This window comes from Lichenostomus cassidix, chromosome 1, assembly GCF_008360975.1.
Source record: "Lichenostomus cassidix isolate B80296 chromosome 1, HeHo_3.0, whole genome shotgun sequence".
Classification (NCBI taxonomy): Eukaryota; Metazoa; Chordata; class Aves; order Passeriformes; family Meliphagidae; genus Lichenostomus; species Lichenostomus cassidix.
Window position 1 is genome coordinate 88490797 of NC_139479.1, and position 23655 is coordinate 88514451.

The 23655-nt window shown below is 38.4% G+C and overlaps 1 protein-coding gene across 7 annotated transcripts in view; it reads left to right on the plus strand.

Annotated features, from left to right (window-relative positions):
* Nucleotides 1-23655, plus strand: part of WARS2 (tryptophanyl tRNA synthetase 2, mitochondrial) — a 45050-nt gene that overhangs the window by 7064 nt on the left and 14331 nt on the right. For 6 of the 7 annotated variants that reach the window (XM_085069644.1, XM_085069671.1, XM_085069657.1 and 3 more), the window contains one exon: nucleotides 13240-13497. In XM_085069644.1, coding sequence (XP_084925770.1) covers nucleotides 13240-13497 — 258 coding nt within the window. Of the gene's footprint in view, nucleotides 1-4549; nucleotides 4663-13238; nucleotides 13498-23655 lie in introns of those variants that run through there. The other variant, XM_085069680.1, reaches the window with a different exon arrangement.

The window sequence follows — 23655 nt, forward strand, 5'->3', positions numbered from 1 at the left end:
AACTGAAGGAAGAGTAAGTGTTGTGTGGAGTTTGAAAATAGGGGCTTCCTCAGTTTTCATGGTGTTGCATGTAGCTCATGTTGTAAACTACTGCAAGGATACTCTTTGTAACCAGGCAGATAAAATCCTGCTATGCTTTATTTGTATTTGGGTGGCACTTTCGTTACTGTTCAGACTAGGAATTTCTTTTTGTTTCTTTTTGTTACCTTTATGGTTTATGGATAAGTGGTTTGGAGCCTTGCAGTACAGATTAGAAGGTGAATTAAATGCTTCTTAATTGAGGTTTCAAAGTGTGGTAAGTCCATCTTGTTCACTTATGTCGGTGGGTGTCAATATTTACTTTCTTGTGCAGAAAAAGCCTAGAGTTGGATGGTGCTAAGTTTCCATTTTTGGAGCTCAGAGCTTGTGTAAGATTATCCCTATTCCAAGAAATATTCAGAAGCTGAAATGAGATGAAATTGTATGCATTCTCCCATTCTGACAGATGGAGCACATGTTGTTCTGAATTCAGTCATTGTTTCTGATCACATACACTCAGTGACAATCAAATATTGTGTATTGGTCTTCGTAGTGTCATCCTCACTGTGTGGCTGACCTGTTAATCTCATTTGAAGGTTGTTGGACAGCATTAAAAAGGAAAACTAATTGCAAGTGTCTTCACAACTTCCCAGTCTCACCATCATCTTTTTCTTTTGCCAAGTGCATAGTTCTGACTTTGAAATCTGTACATTATAGCTGTACCTTGGGAAAGATATAGCAGCATTTCCATGTTAATAAAAGGCTCCAGGCTTCCTGATGATCTCACCAAAGATTCACATAGCAGCTATTTTTGTCATTTGTTTTCACACTTGTGGATGCTCTAATATCCCTGCTAAATGGCCTGTTTTGTCTTTATCCAATGGTCAGGAGCAGTTCTTTTCAGGAATTCTGCCTTAATCCTACATTTCATGGGCATTCACTTCTCTGCTTACCAGCATTGCTTTTTACACAAAAAACAGCAAAGAAATATGGGAGGTACAAAGTTCTGATAACAGAACCACGTTATGCTATCTTTCCTAAATATAATCTTTTTATAGCTACATCAAAGTTTCTTTCAAAGGTGGTCTTTGACTTCTACTTGAATTGGGTTATCCACTTGCAAATATTTTTCTTGAAATCACATACTTGCCAAGATGTGGAAAGACTTTACTTAATAGGCATCCATAGGGTGCTTTCCGTTTGCATGGAAGAACAAAACAGTTTCAAACATTTCAAAGCCTCTTTGTTGCTTAAGTAAAGGGAATGAGGGGTCCAGCCCTCTGAATTCCTGACCGAATCTCATTTTGCATCTCTGCTGGCAACAAATTAGCTGATGTAATTTCTGCAGTCGAGTTCACATTCTGCTCTTCATGTACTTCCACTGGAGTGTTTTGTTGGGGTTTTTTTACGATATCTACATTTTAGATCTTTGCAGAGTTAAAGCAGTGTCAGCACTCTTGTGTGTTCATCAAGCATTAAGCTAGGTCACAAAAGCCTGAGGTGCTGTCACTCCCTCCAGAGGGACATTTTCACAGTTGACCATGCAACACTGTAAGTCTCTGTTATTCAGAATTCTTGCCAGTACCCAAAGAAAATGGAGTGTTACACATCTCTGGGGTACCGACAGTAAAAACACTTGGCTTTTTTTACACTGATATGCTCCACAGGGTGCATGCAAATTGAGAGGTGGTAATTTGTCTGGCTTCCTGTGGGCCAGTTTGAATAGTACAGGTAAGTTAGCAAGGAGTATCTCTTTATAACAAACAAAGCAGTGAGTATCACACATGAACGAAGAAACTTTTCATTTGATGTTTCTGGGCTCAAGGTGTCTAATATGCAAGTCGCAGTTTGCTGTTGCCATTCTCATCTCACTTGGCTACATCCTCTTGACCTGAGCAGAAATGAACATTTGTGTCTTTGTCCCCCTCATCCATTGCTCATCTGTTTGTCCTTTCTGTGGAAACAGCCCAGCCTGATGATTTCAGGACCAGCCTGGTGATTTCAGGACCAGCCTGCACTGCTAACAATAGTTTAAATGTAGTCTGTGAGTATTGTCTAGCTCCAGAAAAAGTTGTTTAAATTCTGTAGAAGTCCCAGATACAAGTGTGATTATTATGTCTAAAATAGTTAAATTCATAGAAGTCTCTCCAGCATAGACAAGGAGGACCAGCTGTGGCATTTTCTTTGTGCATGTATGCATCATTAGGGAATTTGGTGAGATTTCCACATTCTAAGGCCTCTCAACATCTATCAGGTGGTTTTAAAACTTTCCTATTCACCTGAGATGAATTTCATGCTGTGACCACAAGGTGAAAGTTTTTGAACAGCTGTGTTAATTTTGGCTCCATGTGAAACAAAGCCAACTTTTCCTTTCTACAGGAAATTGCCAAATAAAATAATGGAGAGGAAATGAACTACTCTTTGAGTTTCTAGGACAATATTCTGAAGAAACATAGTAATTCCAAACAAAAAGTATTTTTCAAAAAACATCCCTCTAGATGTAAGTCGATATTCTTTGTTTATATCCCATAGGGCAATCTTAGTAGCAAGCTGACTCCTCACTTGACGAAAATATATTAAAAAATACAATAAAATCTCTTTCAGCTAGAGGTCAGAGAAGGAGCAAGAGCAATCAGATGGTTTTAAGAGATTTGGATACTACTGTGATCAAAAACATAAAACTTCTCTAATTTCTCTGTGAGGGAAGTATTTAGTTGTGGGGACATTCTTTAGCCTTCTGTTTTGTTTTGCTTCAAGATTGTAAAGATTTTGGTACTTTACAATAGTTAAATATAGTTAAATAGTTAAATAGTAGAATAGTTTTAATATATTAAAATCACATCAACCTTTCATTTATCAAATAATTTATATTTATAATTTAGAATATATATTACACTTTTCGCTGCATTTTGATAGTTCCGCATGTATATTGTAGCAAAATAAGTGCTAATTCTTCACTTGTTGCTATAACATTTATTCTGTTGAAGCAATGTACATTTGTAAATGTCTGCATGTACCAGTTTACAAGTGTTGTTAACTTGTATTATCCATCTTTCAACAACACAGAATCATTTTTCAAGGCTTGTCAGTGTTCAGCTCTACCTGTGAAAAGGCCTCAATTTTTACATTTTGTTGAATGCAGGTAGAAGGACATGAATCTTGAAATGCTGTGAAATCTAGTGTATCTAAATAGAATTCTGATTCCTTTTCCATCCTCTTTGGTCATCTCACTTTGACCTTAATCACCCCTATGTAAGATTATGGGCTAAGAGGACTAGAACAGACCCTGTTTGAGGTGATCTGGTATTTCTCCTGGCCCAAAATAAAAATGAATTGCCCTACATCTTTATCAACACATTGCATATATATAAATATTTTTAATAAAGAACCTTGCTTTTGAAATGCTTTTTTTTTCTTCCTCTGGGAAGCTTTTCTTTTCACCTGATCAGAATTCTTCTTCCTGCAACTTAATCTCATTGTTTCTTACCCTATTAACCATGGTCCCAAAAGTCATATGTAGAACTGTATGTATTTAAAGCGTGTTTAAAACCTTTTACTTTCACAGTCTTCCTTCCACTGGACTAAAAACACTTCAGGTTTTTCTCTGCAGTCTTTTTTTTCAGGTCACTGATTGGACTTGACTGAACATCTATGGCCCCTTTCTACCACTCCTTTGGAATACAGAACCTAAAACTGTCCAACTTCTCCTGCTTGAGGCCATCCTCATCCTGAGTAAGATGAGCAAATTGTTTCCTGTCTCCTGGATTTTCATCCTATTCATATACTCCTGTGCAATTTTTGGTGTAGCTTATAAATGTGGTGGGTTTGCAGCAGCATGATCTTGATTCATGCTCACCTTCTGAAATATTAGAAACCCTAGACCCTGTTGTGCAGTTGTTGCCTGGACGGCTGTTCTCCTTCCTGTGTTTGTGTACTTGAGTAGACTTTTCTGTATAGATCTGTGTATTTTTGCCTGATAAATAGCATTCTATTTTTTCAGACCATTTCTTTGTTTTGTCAAGATTATATTTGAGCCCTTATTATCCTTCCAGCTTTGTTTTGTCTGTAGATTTAATGCATACTCTATTTCATCATCCACACTACTAATGGAGATACAAAAATAGCAAATAATACTGGACCCAGGACAAAACCCTGCAAAACTCTATTTGATCTATCTTTTCCCCAACCCCCATAAGCCATTAATAAATGCTGTTTTCAGGGGGTTTTTTCTGTCCAGTTTCACCCCTAGTGGATAATACTGTATTCAAGGTGCTATTTCTGTAGCTAGTTGGAAACTGAGATAGTATTCGAACTTAATGAAAACCAGGATATAACCTTTAGTACTGCTTCTCCATTCTAGCACGTCTTGTGCTATGGGAGGCTGTCAGAGTTCTTGAGAGGCACTGGTTCTTGAGACATACTGCTGTCTGCTGTTATTTCTGTCATTTCTTCACAGTCCGTTATTTGTTCCTGTATTTTTCCAGGAATTGAAGTTGAGCTGACTGATACAGAGTAACTCCACTTAGGTGATGTCCCAGAGTGGAGCATGAGGTTCTCTGTGAGCTCCCTGGCTCAGTGCTTTCATGTCACTGTGCTTTGTGCCAGACTGCAGGGCTGCAGCTGGGTCAGAAGGAAAGCAGACCTGATGGGTGATTTGGGGAGCTGTTTCCAGGAGGCATCTGTTTCTGAACACTTTAGTTGTTGCTAGTTCAGCCATATTGTTAAATGAACAGTAAACTAGCCTTCATATGGTCTAGTTTTACTAGTTTCTGTATAGTGTGTCTTAGGGCTGTTCTCCACAGGGTAACAAAAGCTATCTCCCTGCTCCCTTCTCTTTTTCCCTGGTGTCAACTCTTCCAAGCAATGCCTGCTGTGCTGAAACTGTCAAATTTTCGGCTCTTTAGCATTGAGTGCATCTTCTGATAGTTTTGAAAGCAGTGTGTACTGATCTGACCGTACCTTCCTGCCTTGCCTGTCTGGTCAGAATGCTCCTTCTGGTAGTTCACCAGGCTTAGCTTCCACTGCAGCTTCCTGTCAGTGAGGCACAAATTTGGTTTGTCTTTTAGCACATTCTTATGTAGTAATTGTTGAAAAATATTGTTATTAATTCCTTTAGCCTTTCACCTACCCTGGGCGAAATGGACTGACAAGACCTGCAGTTAAATGTCTGTGGTTAGGTAGTTTGACTGGAGAAACTTTATTGCCCCAGCTTTAAAAAGGGAAGTAAACGGTTTGAAAATCGTTAATCAGGGTGAAGGCTGCATCAGGCAGCCTCTGAGGCCATTAATTGCAGTTCTGTGCAGACCTTTGAAACCCAGGTGGTGTAGAGTTAGTGCATGTTTCAGTGTGCATTGGAGCTGTTCTGTAGCTCGGTTATGGCTCAGCTCTGAGCAAGAGCTCTAACATGCTGTCCTTCAGGGTGATGTGGAGAACTGTAAGGAGCACAGCACAAAAAATAGTATCAGGTGTGTCCTTGCTAAGGAAGACATTGTGGCTTAGGGTAAGATTGGTGACTGCTGTTGGCTGCATGCAGACCCAGTGCTTGTATCCTTCCCCAGCTATGCACAAATGTCACCACAGGTTGCTGTCCTGGGGCCTCTGCAGAGAACTGGAGGCACCTCTTCTGAGCCAGGAGGTGCTGGCTGCCTCCAGGTCCCTAAGCAGAGGTTGTGTCACCTGTTCCACTCAGCACGGGAGGGAAGGGTCTGTGGTTGCCTCAGGTGCAGAGGTACCTCCTGGTGTGTGGCTGCACAAACTGCGGCAATGTGCTGCAGATAATCCTCGTGTCTGTCAGTGCAGCTGTCATTAGCACCCCGAGTGGCACGTGGGGCTCATAAAGGCAAATGAAAGAATCCATTTGCGGGATGCAGTGAGCCACATGAAAGGAGCCATTTGCTGAGTCATCTGAAACAAGGCAGCATGAGAGGGCAGCCTAACCCAGCCGCAGTTACACTGAGCTTTTTTGCTAGCCCTAGAGGGCAGAGTTAAATTTATAGGGTGGGGTTAGTATGTGCTGTAAATGTTCCTCCTTTAAATGTGTTTCTCATTTTAAATATAAATATTTAAATCTTACTGAAGTTTAAATATGAGTGCATTTGACATTCAAGAAAGGGATACTAGGCAGCGCTGTTTAAATCTTAATTTAGTTGAGTTTCTGGGCAGTGGGTTAAATCTTTTCTCAGAAGCTATTTATCTGAAAACTTGCTCTGGTATAAAAATGTTTCTTTCTAATTTAATGTTAGATCTTTAGTCACTTATTTTAAGAATTAAGCATGTTGAAATACCATTTGTACCAGATGAATTTGACATATTGAATTATCAGATCAAAATAAACATGTTTAAAAGTTTGTAGAGAAGTAATTGCATTAAAAACAATACATGAAGCAAAGAATGTAGTACATACACTGCTCCAAAGTTTCCCTTTCCCTTATTTTTTTTTCTTTCTCTAACAACATTAATACTTAAATTGTTCCAATTAGGCTTTAAAATTTATGCTTTAGCTAGTAAAATCTGATTTGTCTGGCTTCCCTTCATTTTGCTGCTTAATAACTGTCTCAACACAGGTTTTGCTAAGCCAGTGTTAACAGACGAGCATATTATTTTAGCAACCAGAGCTTTGAAGTTGCAAAGTATTAATAAGGGAAATAAAAAAATTGTAGACAGATGCAAAAGATGCAGTAGTTGGTGATTTTTGCCAGCCAAAAAATTTCTTTTGTCTCTGAGGTTGGAGCAATTTTTGGTTGTGTTGTTTTGGTTTTGTTTTTCTTCCCATTTTGATCCCTGTTGAGAGGACCTTTGTGTTTGAAATTCCAAATTTTCCAATTTTTGTGTTTTATTCATGTCTGTGTTTGCTTACGCAGCTCTTTTTTTCCCTTTGTCTTTCACATTTTCTTCTCCTCTGGCAAATTTAAACTTGCTTCAGCTTGGGACGACTGGAGCAAAATTAATCCCCACAAATAAAATTATACCAAGAAGAGCAAAGTCTGTGAATGATCCTTTGCTGTTTCCTGAGTCGTTCCAGTCTCATTAATCAGTGCTGGTGCTGTGGAGGCTTGTGGTGTGTTATGTCGCCAGCACAGCAGCTTCTCCGTCCCTTTCCCCCAACCCCTGCGTGCCTCCACAGTGGGGAAAACTAGAGAGGGAAGCCATCAATCTTCCCTGTCCTACATGTCAGCAGTGATTCTCCTGTCGACTTCCTGCTCTCTCCATCGTGCCCACCACCTGTGTTTAGAATTAGCTCTGATGCTGTGGATCTCACTTGGCTCTTCACCTGTTCTGCCCCAAGTAAATGGCTGTTAAAATAAAGCAGAGCAGCTAAATGCTATAGCATGTGAATAGTAACCACCGCTGTGGCTTGGGGGGTGATTTCTGTTGCAGCTGCTCTTGGAATAATTTTCTGGTAACATTGTGGGGTTTGGATCTAAAATCTCAGACTTTTGTTTCAGCCCAGGGTAAGCTTGTAAGTCAGTCTTTTTTTTTTATTATTATTATTTAGAAATAAAAATAGTTGTTTAATATATTATGGATCGAGGCATAAGCCTGTCTCCCATCTGGTAGGCTGCTGGGATAGAGACATGGACAAAGTCCAGAGAAACTAGTTAGTCTGAAGCTTTGTCCTTAACTTCAGTCACTCCAAGGATATAATTAACAAAAACCTCCTTGGGATTTGATTTTGAAAATGTCTGTCTCCCCCATCACTGGGTAGATTGAGAAGATGACAGGCACTGCCTCTGTACTTCTAGTGCAGGATTAATGTGATCATTTTATGCTTTGTTGTGTTAAACAATAGGTCTTAACTGGACTCTAACCAGCCAAATTTTTATGTATACTTTCATGTAATTGTATAGTATACCTATGCCAAAGTAAAAGGAGAAAGCAATCCTGAGAATTGTTTGTCTACTGGCAGCTTTCTCCTGCCTCCTCGAATGGGTGCTAGGTTTTTCTGGTTTTAAAACCCAAAAGAGATGAAAGTATAGGCATAAGGTTTCCTTATAATTGTAGCTTGTCTGCTGTCATTTCAAATGTGTGATGGCAATATTTATGTGGAGTTGTAAAAAAGAGAGATTGGGAAAACTTAAATCTTGTGAATGCTTTCACTTGATTTTATTTCTGTAACTCTTTGTAAAGGGGAACGGTTTTATGGCTGATTTTACTACATATTTGAGAAGCAATTTTCTCTTGACTGTACCAGGCAAAGTATGTGTATTCAACAGGTAAATTCTTGTGTTCAGCACTCACAGAATTCATAAAGCTAAATATGAAATGTATAATCAGGATACCAAGAATTGGCTGTAACATGGGATACTTGGATCTGCAGGGATCCTTTCCTTTATCAGCTTTGGTTTGTCTTCCAGTTCTGGCACATTTATCTCATGAGAGGGGATGATTGTGTTTCTGACTGCTGAATTGATGCCTTGATAGTTGTAGCTCTCCTTCCTACCAATATGGCATACAGAGAAAAGCTCTGCTTTTGTCCGAGAGAGCAGCATTGGATTTTTGGAAGGTGTCATCTTTCTTCTGCATTGAAAATGGACCTGGCCATGCTGCAGAATGGCAGGACCAGACTTTAGCCATCCTACTCTGCGATAAGAATGTAATGCTTATTTCTGATTATTTGAAAGCATTTGGATGTTGATAATTTTTCAGTATAAAGAGTGGCAGTTTTATGTCATCATGAAAGAGAGGTTAGGTAAGAGAACACCTGAATCTTAATAGGTTTTAGCCAAGCTTCATTCAGTAAAGCGGCTGAGAAATGCACTGTGGTGTTTAGAAATGCCACACAGGACTTCCAGAGAGAAAACAAATAGTAGATGCTAAGTCATCTGTCAGATACTGCACTCTTAACAGGAGTGAGGATTAACATGCAGCACTACTGGTGTAGGTGCACACACCACACAGAGTTAAACATACGAACAGCAGGCTCACTGTGCTTACTACAGATGTCTGAATGAGTGAGTGCCTGTGGGCTGGAGCTGCATGTCTTGTGGCTTTCACTCTGCTCCATTGGGAAGTCTTCACTCCTTTTGTTTTTATCCTTTTCCAACTCCAGTACTTTGGAGCACACAGCTCCCATCCCCTGACCTAACAGCTCCATTGAAGTGCATTCCAGCTCCATGATTTCATGGTACCAGGCAGAAGTCCCCTGCCACGCTGCTATGCTGCCCGCTGCTTCTCACGGAGTGAACAAACAAGGAACATAAACTGTCTCCAAAGGAGCAATGTTCTCTGTATATTTTTAGTGCAAGAAATCCAAGATTCGTTTGAGGGTGGTTTTGTGGGCTTTTTTTTATATAGACTTCTGGTAACACAATGGAATATTTCATGCCACCCTATTTGCTGTAACTTCTTGTGCTTTGTGTTGTTAAAAGGAATCAAAGGAGTTAAAGATTAAAGACTTCTAGTGAACTGGTCCCTCAGCTCGGAGCCAGTATGGGTTTGTTCTTTGTAATGGATTTGCTAATGCTTTACTCAGGTTCAGTCTAGCTCAGTTTTCATTATTGGATTTATGTATTTCTGTGAATTCTGTACTTTAGGTTAAGTTATTGCTGAGCTTAGGCTGAGTATAATACTGCTACTGTTTGTTTCTAATGTTTAACTTGCTATTTATTGCCCTTACACTGAACAAACCTTTTGTAAGTATTTGTTTACCATTTGAACATACAAAGAACCATTAAAGATGTCATGCTTGCCTTCACAGGTATTCTTTTTAATGGATAGAGAACTTGGTTCTCCCTTTATATGAAACTGTGTCCATTTTACGTTGTATATTGTTTGTTTTCATTCCAACATGTAGTATGTCACCAGATGCTAACTTATGTAGTATTACAACAAACCTACCTTTCATTAGCTCATTGTTAGCCTTTGAATATTTGGAGTTAGTACAGTATTTGAACATAGAGTTTATGCTGAGATCCTGATGTCTTGTATTTTCTTGTTGAAAGACATTCTCAAACTGCCTATTTGAATGTCACTGTTGCATTTTTATGTATTGAGTGTATTATACTCAAATTAAGGGACACAGTTTTACCAATATGATCATAGTAACGTATTCGAGAAATCGGACAGTGATCTGAGAAGTTGAAAATGCAGGTAATGAACATGTTATGGGAAACATATGAAGCAAGGACTGTGGCTGCAAGGGAACAGAGTCCATGTGACTTGAGGAACAGCAAAGTTTCTAGACAGAACTGTTCTCCACAGGCTCAGGGTGTCAGCACTTTTGGGGTCAAGGTATTGACACATGCGCCAATCTGTGCTGACTACACAGAAATTCCTGTTTCGTGTTATAATGCACAATTACCCCAGGGGGTAGAGCTGCTCCTGCACTGAAGTAGCATCAGCTTCAGGGTCCCAGGGAAAATTAGCAATAACATCAGGAGACATTTCAAGTGATGCTGTCTTTGACTAGACTGAAGTTGGAAAATGTGCAAGTTTCTAGACTATGCTCTAACTTGGTCATGCTAACATACTTTCATTGATGCAGGTCCATAGTAGATTTTTGGCACATTATGAAGTTTCTTAGCTTTTCTAACTGTGCAGGTAGAAAACACATATAAAGTCAGTGGAGCTAAGGCAGTAATTGCTTAATTAGTAATAAGAGTAATAATCTTACCATGGCATTCTCTGTGCCTTCTTACTGTCTTGAAATACAGTAAGAGCTGTATATCAAGAGCTGTATCGAAGAGCTCTTTGGGGAAGCAAGGGGTGTAAAGCACAAGTGGAGGAAGAAAAGAGTACAGGAGGAATGAAATTGTCTGACAAGAAAATGGAGAGTAGGGCTGTAAGAAGTATGGCCTGTGAAGAAGAGTGTTGTTAAAGAGGCATATAAATGGGCACTAGAAAGCAAGCAACACTGTGGGGAGAAGTAATTGTGGGAAGGAGCATCAGGATATGAACTTAGTGAGGGGAGATGTGGGCATGAGAAAAGTGGGCATGAAAAAAGCTCTGACAAACAACCAGGTGTTCTGGGATCCCAGTAGGGGTAGAACACCATATTAGTGGTCAACTGTTTTCTTCTTGCACTTCTTATTCTCTTGGTTAAGGAGCATAGGAAGCAAAAGACAAATGTTGTGCCTGTAAAATAACTGTTGCATTGCCTAGCAACTGTTCTAGGCCTGTAGTAATAGAAGTACAGCTCTGAAGTCTAGTGAATCCCAGGTTTTTATAAGACTTCATCTAATTTATATACGTTGGAATGTTGAATGCCTCCTTCTGTAGGTGGTGAGCACCTGGCCCTTCTCAGTGCTAACAGGAAGCTGGCTGCAGTCCTAGGCCCAGGTAGTAGCTTAGTGGGACGTGAGTGGATTCTGTGAGTAGTGAGAAAAGCTCTGATGTAGGTTCCTAGGAAAACAAAGAATCAAATGCCAAGCAAGAGATTGAGTATCATAACTCCTTTTTTGTGTAAGGGAAGAGAAGAGAGGTACATGGGTGGTCGAGGACTGGAGCACAAGGACTAGAAGCTGGAATTGCTGTTGGAGGAAGTGGTGTGCTTTTCATTGCAGTGACTACCTTGAAGCTCCTGTGCTGGAGGTTCTCCAAGTGCACTTAAAAACTGACTCAAGAATATACTAGAACTCAAGAAGATATTTGGGACGGGGTGAAAGGGTTGCCCTCAAGACTTAAATATGTAAGCATTTATGTGAACAGGAGAAATTAGCATGGCAGCTAGCCCAAAGCTGCTTTTGTCTGTCAGCACAAACACTTAAACATTGGGTAAGAAAATTGTCTTGATCGGAAAAACAGGCTTACTTTAAAAGCAAAGAGAATTTTTCAGCAAATTTTGAAAGAAATAGTCTAGGCTTTTCTGAACTATAGATCATGTTTTAAAAATAAAAAATTCCTATTGTACTTGGAAACACTTTCTCCTCGATTTTTCTTAAGTCTGAGTCAAAATGAATTAAGTCAATTTGAAGTCTTTTTTTTAATAGTTAAAAATAATGGTACTTGGCCTTGACTTTTACTGCCATTTTGTGTGGTTTAATAGTTGCATGACATTTTTTTTTCTCCCACACACATTTGTAAGAGATTCACAGAAAAGAAAACAGACTACATCAGTAAATAAATTCTCCCTGCTAAGTTATAGATGTTGCTCATAAAAGTTAGCAGGAAAAAATCATGCAGCCACAGGCATAATGAAGTTGATGATCCTGCCACACAACTGAGTCTGAGGATATGTGTTGTACAGCTTTGTGACTGGGACTCCTTGCTGAGGTGGAGGGGTCTTTCATGGTCTTACAACTTGGCATGTAACAAGCATTTTCACATAAAACATCGCTGAGCTACTTCTGAATATGGTGGAATTCTTTGGGAAGGTCAGGGAGGTAATTGATCATATGCTGACAGCTCAGGGCTCTGAGAAAATGGTCAGATGGAGGGCTGGGATGCAGGAAAACAAACTTTCTAAGATGGTAACTGTCACTTAGCCAAGCTATACATGTTTAATGTTTTTAATCTTTGCTCTCAACCTCAGCTTCTTAGTCTTTTTTTGGTTTTGCTGTTTCTCTGTGAACTCTTTTCCAGTGTTGACATTTTACTGGTCCTGATACATGGATGGTATTCCAGGTGTGATCTTGAGCTTTAGCTGTATTTCTTTGTAGAGCTCTTTTAGAAATTATTTTGCTGCCAAAAGGGGTAGTTTCAGAACTTTGATGATCTCTTTCATTTTTCTTTAACCTTTGGGTCAAGAGCTGTGTTTCTTTCAGGAACTGCTTGAAATGTTCTTTGCAGCTAGAAAAATAAGACTTCAGTGTTCATGGGACTTAAGATGGCAATCTGCTGGGACATTGCATGAGTTTACAACAAAAATGTTTCAATTTTTCTACACTGTGACCTTAAGTTTCTATATCAGAATGGATATAGAAACTGAAGTGTGGCTATAGAAACTAAAGAGAAATGTACAGCTTTGGTGCAAAAGAAGATGAAAGAATCTACCATCTGGTTTCTGAGACCAACTTTTCACCAATCTTGGTTACAGCTGTGGTTTTTTTGCATATGCCGTCTCACACCTTAAGATTATGGTAGTTGTCAGTCTCTCTACGGTAAGATAGAGTATTTTAACTGACTTACAGCAGTTATCAGTTCAGAGGTCATTTATACATTAATACACTGACAGGAGGGGAGAAGAGATAGGCATAAATGAGGCTTTTTAATGATTTTAAAATATAAAAGAATCTGTCAAAAAAAAAAAAGCGTGTGCTAATTTTCCCAATGCTTTTGTCACAGAATATGGTTGTGGATCGGATTTTCTCTGGTATCCAGCCAACTGGAACCCCTCATCTGGGTAACTACCTTGGAGCCATTCAGAACTGGGTGAATCTGCAGGAAAAGTGCAGCTCAGTGCTCTATAGCATTATGGACATGCACTCTCTCACCATGCCCAAGGAGCCAGCTGTGCTGCGCCAGAACATCCTGGACACCACTGCTGCCATCCTTGCCTGTGGCATTGACCCAAAGAAGTGTCTCCTGTTCCGGCAGTCACTGGTGAGTTCTCCTGTTATGTTAGATTTGTTCCTGATTAAGAGGCTTTCCATACATCTTAAGGAATGAGTGTAGCATTGCTGAACTCCTTGATCATCTTTGTGTTGGTGGTCCTAGAAAATGTTAGCAATGTTGGATTTTAAACTTATCCCTTGCTGCGGTCCTGAAGTTCAGAAGGCTGAAACCATGGCTGAGAAGTTAATTTAGGGATAAGTGCATTGTAAATTTCTGAAGCAGAGCTAGGAGTTTGTGCAGGTTATGAGTAAAATACTGAAAAGACCTCTTAGGAGACCACTAATTTATCTTTGTTTAGTCACAAGAGGTTAACTCATAAATGCATAAACATAGCCTGTGTAACCATAGAGATAAGGAAAACATGTTTCCATGGTTTTGTATCATGTATTCTTGCCACTTATTCTGCCAGCTGCACAGTATCTCCAACAGGTGATTAACATGGTAAGTTTTGTATCAATTCCACCATGATCGTCAGGGGGTTACATCTCCTCTGGGACTTTCTTGCCCTTCTTTGCTGTAACCTCCTTTTCATATGCACCTTTTTCCATCTGATCTGATAATTCGTATGTGAACTATTTGTTTCTCTTGGCCACCCCTAGGGTTACTGAGCTTACCTTTCCACTTGGTATGTGTCACCCTAGTCTATCACATGGTGTTTTCTCCTGAAACACAGCTTAGTTTGTTGTTCAATTAACTTTCTGTTACTGGCTCTAAACTGGCAAGCCTCTGTAGTTTCCCACAGAGACAGATGTGTCATAGCTTCTGCTCTTGTGAAGACATCCATAAGTGGGTCTTCACCTTGCAACAGAACTGCAAAGGTGATGTGTACACAGGGTCTGAATTTTATCAGTGCAAGATGAAATGGTATTGCATTCTCCCTTTCAACATGGTTCTTTACAGGCAGAGTTTCCTGGGGTTGTTAAACTGCAAATGGCAATCATAGCTCTATATCCCTGGTGAATAATGAACTGATGAAGACAGATATACTTCCTGCTTCAATTTTCCTCTCTATTAAAAACCAGTCTAAATAGATGAGCTCAGAATTCTAGTGGAAATATGTTTAAATTGATTTATCCTTTTTTTTCCCAAATATGTTTGTAATTTTAAATAAGTTAACAGCTTGTGTTTTAATTTTGCTCTACTCTGACGTGTCAGCCTAAAAATGATGAAGTTATTAACTGGAATAATCTCAAGGTGAGCTGCAAGCCAATGATGCAGTAAGAACCAGTCTGGAGGGGCTTTTTTCTTGTTTTCAAGCAACCGAACAATTCAATTAGTTACAACACAGGATCAGTGACTAGATACACAGAGAGGACTCTTCAGCATGAAGGAAAAATGCTTTACGGGTTATGGTTAGAGAGGAATAAACTGAAGACTTATAAAACTGCAAGTGAGATGGAGAAATTGTTTTATCCACTGAAGAATGTGAGCTGACAAGTATCAAAACAAGTTAAAACATGGAAGGTTCAACACAAGCCAAACAATGCTGCATTTCACAAAATCCACAATTAGGCTACAGAGCCCATTGACACAGGATACAGTGCATGCTGAAATTTATATGAATTCAGAAAAAGACTCGACAAATTAATCTGAAAATTTGCTTTGTTGCATATCTGAGGAGTCACCTCTGCAGGAAGTGCTAAAAACACAGATGGGAGAGTATCCATGCTTTTCTGCACTTAGGTTCTTTTTTTTTGTTGGTTGCTGTCAGAGATGGATATTTGATCTGGTCCAGTGTCGCTTTTCTTATGTTCCTCCTGGTCTAAAAGCTAAACTAGTGGTATTCCAGGTCTTGCTAAAGCAAACACTCAGGCTTCTCTTGAAGCCAGCAGATTATCAGTGAGGATCTTACATTGCAGTCAGCCACAGAACATAAGTTGTGTCTTTCACAATATAAAAATGCAGAGATTGAATCTTTAAACCCCCAAAGAGAAAGTATCAGACTCAAGAAATGATGGCTCTGTATGTGGTACTTCTACAGTACCAATGCAGTCCATTACCAATGAAAACCTTAGGTAGCTAGACTTGAAAATGTTCAGCTTTATCAAACAAAAATTTCCACAAAGTATTATTCTGATTTACCTTATGGTGGTTAGGCTGGCCTCTGTTAAATACACTACCTTTTTACCTTAATTTTTCTGTGTGTCCTTATCTGTCCAGATGTAATGGTCATTGTTCTTACTGAATCTAAATCATTAGATTAAATGTTTGAGCCATGGCTGATGTCTTGGACCATATTCTTACCAATACTTATCACACAAGTACCAATGCAGCTTTCAGAAGTGGCTGATTCTAGCATATTTTTGAAAGCTCATTGTCACACTGCAATCAGAAGGACTATTACAGTTGTTTGTGAATATAGACTGTTTCAGCACTGATTCAGGCTGAAGTGGTTTGTCAGCATCCCCAAACCAAGTCTGTTCAAGCTGTGTGAAGTAGTCAGGTATACCCAGAGATGCACTATGATCTTTTACATTTGCATAGGCAGCACCAGATGTTTCTCTGGAAGCAATTAAAAGGAGTACATCTGCATGTAGCTCTTGATGTGAGGAAAGGAGACAGGAACCTTGCTAATGTGATTATTGTTTTAGTATGATAATGAAAAAGTACGTTATGGAATGTCATAATATCGAGATGATTGTTCCTAAAAATGAAGGTGTAAGATGGATTGCAGCTATTGCTAATCAAGAAAGTTTATTGCTTGATTTTGATTGGAAATTTCTCAAATTTCAAAAAAAAGGAGCTGGCCTCCTTTTCAGCCACTGTAGCAGTCTCCAAGGGTGGTCTGAAAAAAAGCCTCACTTTTGTTTACAAACATTTAGCTGAGGTGTAAAGCAAAGTCACCAAAACTGATTGCATACTGAAGTAGGTTGTGTACTTCCAGAGGTCAGCAGGAAAGCAGTGAAAATCCAGCCACAAATAGGGAACTGGATTAGGTATTTAGTGATGGACAAAATAGGTTTTTCCAATAATAGATCAAACTACTAAATAAGAGAATCCTCTGTAGCTTAGCATGCTGTAATTATTGTTGTATTTTGAGTTCTATCTGGAAAAATACCAAATCTGTAGGTCACAGAAAGTTTCTTTAATTTCTCCTGAGTGACGTTTCTGTTCATTTTTTTAAACAAACATCATGCAACAAAATTATGATCTAAGAACTTTCAGTTTTAATCACCAAAACCCACCACAACCAATGGCTTTTTCTGTGCCCTGATTCTGCAGCAGTAAAGGCAGAATGAAATTCTTGCACTGCAGGCGCGGGCTAGTAATGATAAGCCCCACTAAGGAAATTGCTCATGCAGTCTTAATGTAAATGCTGCTCTGTCCTCTAAATTTTTCTGGATTACACTGGGCAAGAGCAGTGTAGATTTGCTGAACAGGGGATTTTTTTGTTATTATTTGTTTGTTTGGCTTAGTCTTTTTGTACTTTGCTGCTTGTGTTGCTTCTCTATAAGATGTTTGCCATATGTGGAAAATAATAATGCTACTTAGTTTCTCGAAAGGCCTGTGCCTTTTGGTAAGGGCTTCACTTACTTAACTTATGCTTTTTTTCAAATCTCCAATCCAGAGCTATCTGAAATACCTGCCTTCAGAATTGTCACACACTTTATCATCCTTTTCAATACAAGCAAGAGGCAAAAGCCTGAACAATATTCATCGTAGATTGACTACTGGAAAAAGGTGTGGTGAGAACAGGCAACTCTCATGCTTATACTAGATCCACAAGGTGCTGCTATGATCAGGATACATGTGAAGTTGACTTGGAATCCCAGAACAGATTTCACTAATGTCCTTGCCTTTCAACTAAAATTCAAGTGACAGAAATTTTGCATAGGCAAATATTAATTATTGTTTAGAGAGAATATGGCCTATATTCTTACATATTGGATATGCAACTAAATTACCTATAAATGGAAAGGGCTACTTGGATGAAAATTAGTTTTGTATGCTTCATAATTTACCATTTACAGATTATATTGTTTTATAACATGTACAAACAGTAAGTTAATGGCTGGCTGTATATTTGGTCTTAATACATTGCAGTTCAACAAATACCTCCCACACTTACACTGCCATATAAAAACTTGAATTCCAGCTTAGGGAAGTAGTGGCTACGAAGAACAAGTGATGATAACTTGAAAATATTTAGAAGCAAGCAGGAGGGTGATGAATAATTAGGGTAGTGTTTGCAACCACATTGTCTATGAAGGGTTATAAACAAGCACATTTAATTAGAGTACCTAGGAAAACAATTGTGGTATATGTTGGCCTGTAAAATGGCCTCCCTAGTGAGAGAAGCTCTTTTATTACAGCTTGTTTAATTATATTTTCTCAAGTAGGAAGTTACAGAAAAGTGACAATTTTAGTAAGCATAAAAATAAATGCACATTTCAAAATAGTGCATTTTTATTTGTGGTACAGCTGCAAGATGTATGAAACCCTCCTAGAGTAAAATAATGTCAAGATATGCTTTAAGAAGCTGCCTTTGCCTACTGGGCATAAAAAAAGAAGTAATGGAATAATGACTTACACAACATATCATGAGAGTATTCGAAGAAACAGAAAATATATTCCTTAAATTGTACCATAACTGATAAAAGCTGTAACAGTCATCTTTCATAAAACTTAGATCTTTTATTGAAACCAAAAAGGACTATGGGGGAGGGGGTAAATAAGGAAGACAATATGCAATCTGCACACATGGTAAACTTATATGGTATAACCCATTTTCTCTGATTCGTGGTGGGTACACTTACACATTTCAGTTCTTACCCATAACCATCTTGTATCTCATCTGCTTCACAGTCAAAACAATATTAGAAACTGATTTGGCTTTTATGTGGTCTCAGACTGTTCTTCCTGTCCACCTATCTATTGTAGTAGACACATGCTAAATGTCCCAAGAGAAACTAAAATTCCATCAGAGTTGATTCAGCAGGCAGTGGTTGATACGCTGCATGAGCACTTCTCTGAGGAGTCCTGTGAGTTTCTGGACAACATAACGTTCAGTTTCTGGGCGGAAAATTGCAGTTTTCATCCTTCTGGATGGGGTGATTTATTTTCTGAGTATAATCAGCTGCAGTATTCTTGCAGTATGCAAGCAAATTGAAGCAGTAACTCTGGGAGGTGGGAATTTGCAAATTTGTCTTAGCCTTAACTCCGAAAGCCAAAAAACAACAATATAAATGTGTGCACTGTTTCACTGCTGTTATTTTCCAGAAGTATCCATCTGCTTTGATTTGTGGGCAGAATTTGAATAGATTCACGCTACCCCTTGTCCAATTTTCAGAGGGGCTGAAAAGCTTCCATTGCATCATAGCTTATAAATTCATTAAAGTACATTAATTTAACACGGTCCATTGAAAACTTCCTGTCATAAGAGGAAGTATGTGACTGCTTAATTTAGAAAATTATTCTGCTTCTCTCATTCCTCTGTTTTCTCCCTCATGGACTGGACTAGACATAGCTAGAGCTCAGTGGGAAGGAAAGTCATGGTTCACTAGGATTTCCTCTTTTTTTTTTTTCTTTTCTGCCTTAATTTACCTTGTTCATCTCATACTATTATGTAGCTGTTATACTTTCCTCTCTTCACCAGTCTTCTGGACACACCAAACTAATTATTCAAACAATATTGTGGGTTGTACTATGAGAATGTTTCTGAAAACAAGTTAATTTTATAATGAATAAAGGAGAGGAAAGGGTGCTTCAGCCAAATTACTGTGGTTTGTCAGGGTTTATAACCAGTAAAACTTGATTCCAGTAGGAATTTTCTTGGTCAGAGTCTTCAGAAAGGAGAGACAGATCTTATTTCTGGAAGTTTTAGCCAAATATAAATAAAGATAAGTGACTTAAATATTCCACGTTAAAGATGAAAAGTGTAGATACTGACAATATTTAGTGTCAATTTTTTGACAATTTACTGACAATAGCTAGATAACCACCCCCCAATTCAATACATTGCTTAACATGTTCTTTAAATCTGATATTGTCTTTGTAACCATAAACTTATTCTACCCAATCAGTTATTTCTTTGAAAAGGAGTTTGGATACTGTGTCTAATTTTCTGTTGTAAGAGTACCTGCATCATATGTATTTGATTCAAGAGCAGTCTATTTTTCTTTTGTCTTGTTTACGGCCTTTGGTTTTTTTTTCTTTAGCTGTATAATATAGAAATCCATCACTAAGTATCTTGAACATATTGCTTGCAGCCTTAGGTGTTAATAAAACTTTACCTCTTACTCAAGAAAAATGTATGCATCATTTGCTTTTAAAAAAAGCCCTCTTGAATTTTGTGGAAGCTCTAACTGTTACTTCTAGAAGAGACAGAAGTCCTAAAAAAAGGTTTAATTTCTTTTTAAATGTAGGACTCTTTCCCTTCTCTGTTCCAATTTCTTCTAGTACACAGCTATCCAAGCTACATCCTTAGACCTATTTGTTTGTACTCTACACTGTCAAAATTAAATCTATGAAATTTACTGCCCATTTAAAATGTAGCCCTTAATGAGGTTACACTGCTGAGGGGAAGCTGTTTCCACATGATAGATATGCAGCAAATTTGCAGTGCCTTACTGAGAAGGGCTGTAGGTTGCAGCTTGAGGAAGTCCGTCTTGAAAATTAAACACTGCATCTCTTTTTGCCTTTTGCACTTCAACTGCTAACACACAACTTTGTTATACAACCTTAGAAAGCTGAGGCCCAGTGTTTCTGATTCCCTTGCTTTCAGATCTACTTCCAGTATTCATGCCTCTCCCACTGTTGTTCTTGAAAGTCATGGCTTGCTGTCCTCCTCAGCTGTATGTCTCATCATAAAAAAGACATCTAGAATTATTTGGACTAAAAGTAGCTACTGGTTTTCCATGTATATATCATTGGCTGTGGCCAGGAAACATCAGCAATAATTTGGTAAGGAATAGCTAGCATCAAGGACAAAAAAAGTAGCTCTGGTGGAAGAAACCCTGAGATTGTACTTCAGCATATAATGCTCCAGAGATGATCCAAGTATAAATTCTGATCTGAGTTTAATAATTTCAAGTGGCTGCACAAGTAAATAATTAAGAAGCTATTTGTCTTTAAAAAGGGAGGAGCAGGGCACTCAGGAAGAAACAGACATGTTAGTGCCTTTTACATAACTGCACATTATCATTTGGAAGCAGTCACCTCTGTTAAATAAGTGTGCTTTAAAAAATAAAAGGAATCTGGTTATGCAGCTTTGGCCTTGTCAGGCTAGAAGGAAGGAATGTAAGTAGTTTGCTCTGGAAATAACTCTTTGATTAGTGATTAGTAAGCCAGGTTGTGGGGGATGCTTAATGCAATGGAGATTGAAAGAGGAAATGTGTCCCTGGTAATAGCAGAGAGATGACCATCTCGACCCTTTGAGAAATGTTAATGGTTTTTACAGACTTGTATGAGATTAGGAAAGAAAACTGTGTTTAAATGGGCAGGAAAAAAGAGAGAAGCTTGATGTATTTACTGAGAAGAGCAAAGGGTATGATTTGAGCTGTCTAAAAAGGGGGGATCGCTGTATGGATTTGGTTAAGGTTTTTTCGAAAATTTTTAATGGGAAATAGTTGACTTTGTAAAGGGAAACAATAAATAGAAGACTTAAAAGACTGTTAGTCCTGGAAATATTTTCAGCAAGGCTGCAAGGAATATTTCGCAAGAAAATAATGTTTATATTGAAAACAGGCTATTACATTTTTTTCAGGTCACAAAAGTAGCTGAAGTTGACCTGAAGGATTTAATTGATTAGATAGCTGATTTTCAGAATTACCAGTGATTGTGACATTCTTGGAGTTTAGTTTGACATACAGTTCAGGAGCTGTCACTGGTTGTGAGTTTTGTTAATTGGAGATGTAATTCTGGTTGTCAACCATTTGTACTATTTTTATACTGACGTATTTGAGGGAGAAGGCACTGCTGAGAAAATTATGTCTTCCTTGGAAAAGAGTTAGGTTTATTATTATCTGTTCTCTTTTGAGAAGGTGGGTAATTCCTACATCATAGGTCTGGACAATAGTTTGTTGTCAGATTTTAAAATACAAAACCAATAGTGTTCTTTACTGGGTAAACTATGCACAGAATAAGCTGAATTAATTTGAACTCTTTATACATTTACTTCTTGAAATCCTAATCAGATTATTGGGTAACCTCCTTTAAAAAAATTTTAAGAACAAGCAGAATACCTCTCTAACAGTCATACTCTTTTTACCCATTTTATGAAAAAAATTATGAAAAAAATTTTATGAAAAGTGATGCTTCTTTGACAGTGGTTTTCTTTGTGATGGCACGATAAACACTGCCAACACAATAGGAATCAACTCAAAATTGTTTTGGAGATGTATGCAAATATGAGATTTCTCTTCTTTGTTTCCTTTAATTTCATTGTTGAAAGCCACATAGGCTGTAATGCTCACTTTTTTTTTTTTGAATGGCACAGTTAGCAGTCATGTTCCTCAGGGATTCTTGCTGGGAGCAGTTCTGGTCAACATATTTCTTCATGACCTGAAGAAGGTAGTGAACAGAAGTTCAGGGGCAATTCTAAGTCCTTATGGGTAGCCAAATGCTATGCCAAGGAAAGGAATTTAAAAAGAACTCAAAAAACAGAGTGGGCAGCAAATAAGGGGCAGAAGAGCTTTAAATACTTTAAAACATCTAGGTAAAAGTAGTCTAAATCTTCTTTATAAGTATTAATTCGAGTCACAATGCAGGAAAAAAAGTCCTGGAGTCATCACTGGCAGCTCTCTGAAATCATTGGCTCAGCACAAGCAGTTTTCAAAAAAGCCAATAATACGTCATCATCACTGGAAAGGGTATTGTGAATAAGACAGAGGTGATGTTTTGTCACCATACAAAACCTTCATGTGCCCATTTTTTGAATATTGGGTAAAGTTTTAGTATCTACATCTCCAGAAGGAACCAATGAATTAGATATGATACAAAGAAGAGGATTCATGCAACAGATAGATAGAGTAGCTGCCTTAAGAAGGAAAAATTCAGAAGTCAGGGTTGCTTCAGTTTGAAGGGGAATAGTCTGAGGCATATATGCAATCAAAGTTTACAAAATCAGAAAAATACTGAATAAGCTGACTGTGGAATTGTTCACCAAATTGTGCAATATAAGAAACAGGTGGTATTCAAAGCCAGTAAACAAACATGGATGCATACTAAATTGAAGTATTTCTTCACCCATCAGGTTTAAGCCTCTGGAACTTGCTGCTGCGTGTGGTTGTGAAGTGGGCAGTATCAGCTGGTTCGGAAAGGGATTAGACATGTTCCTGGGGAACCCATATAGGTTACCAGGACTGGGCCAGGGATAATACCTTCTGATATTCCCTAGTGTAACAATTATGGATGTGGGAGAAGTATGAGGGGAAGACACTGTAGGACACATGAGCAGTAGGCTCATGTGTTTGCTCCAAGTGCTACTCCTGGAAACAGATCACAAGGATGCATTGCCTTTGTTGTGATCCAGTCCAGTTTTATTTCTTGCATTCTTGTGTTTTGGTTCTTTAACAAAGACATTTGCTCGCAGTTTTAAATGGACCTGCAGCAAGAAGCTGATGGAGTTTGTCTGGGAGAATGGCTTCTCCTGATTGTGATCCATGGGTATTGCTCAGTGAAAGGAAGAGTAGACTGAGCCTTTATTTTACTGGTGTCATATACATCATCACGTTTTACAGTTTCTTTGTATCAAGTTTATCCAATCAAAGTGATGGAATACTGTAGCTAAATGAGTAACATTTGAGCTGATACACCATGACCAAGCAAAGGCAGCAATTACCTGCCCCTCTTGCCAAGTAAAACACAGTAGCTTAAACCATGATTAAATCTGACAAATGATTCCTGGATTAAGCCTAGAACCTCCTGATTTACACACCAGCATATAGTCAGTTACTGCAATTTGGATGATGAATGTTAACTCATTAGCTTCTAGTACTGAATTTTGTTCCAACTGAAATCTCTACCCTTTGGTATATTTTGGTATATATATTTGGTGTACCCTTCTACATATTTTCTCCTCATTTTATTAGGCTTTTTTTTTGGCATATTCAGCACTTTAATCTTACTTAGGAAAGGACTGTGTGTTTGAAGATTGGAAATGACTATAACTTGGTAGGACCCAGAACTGTGTATTCAACCCAACAA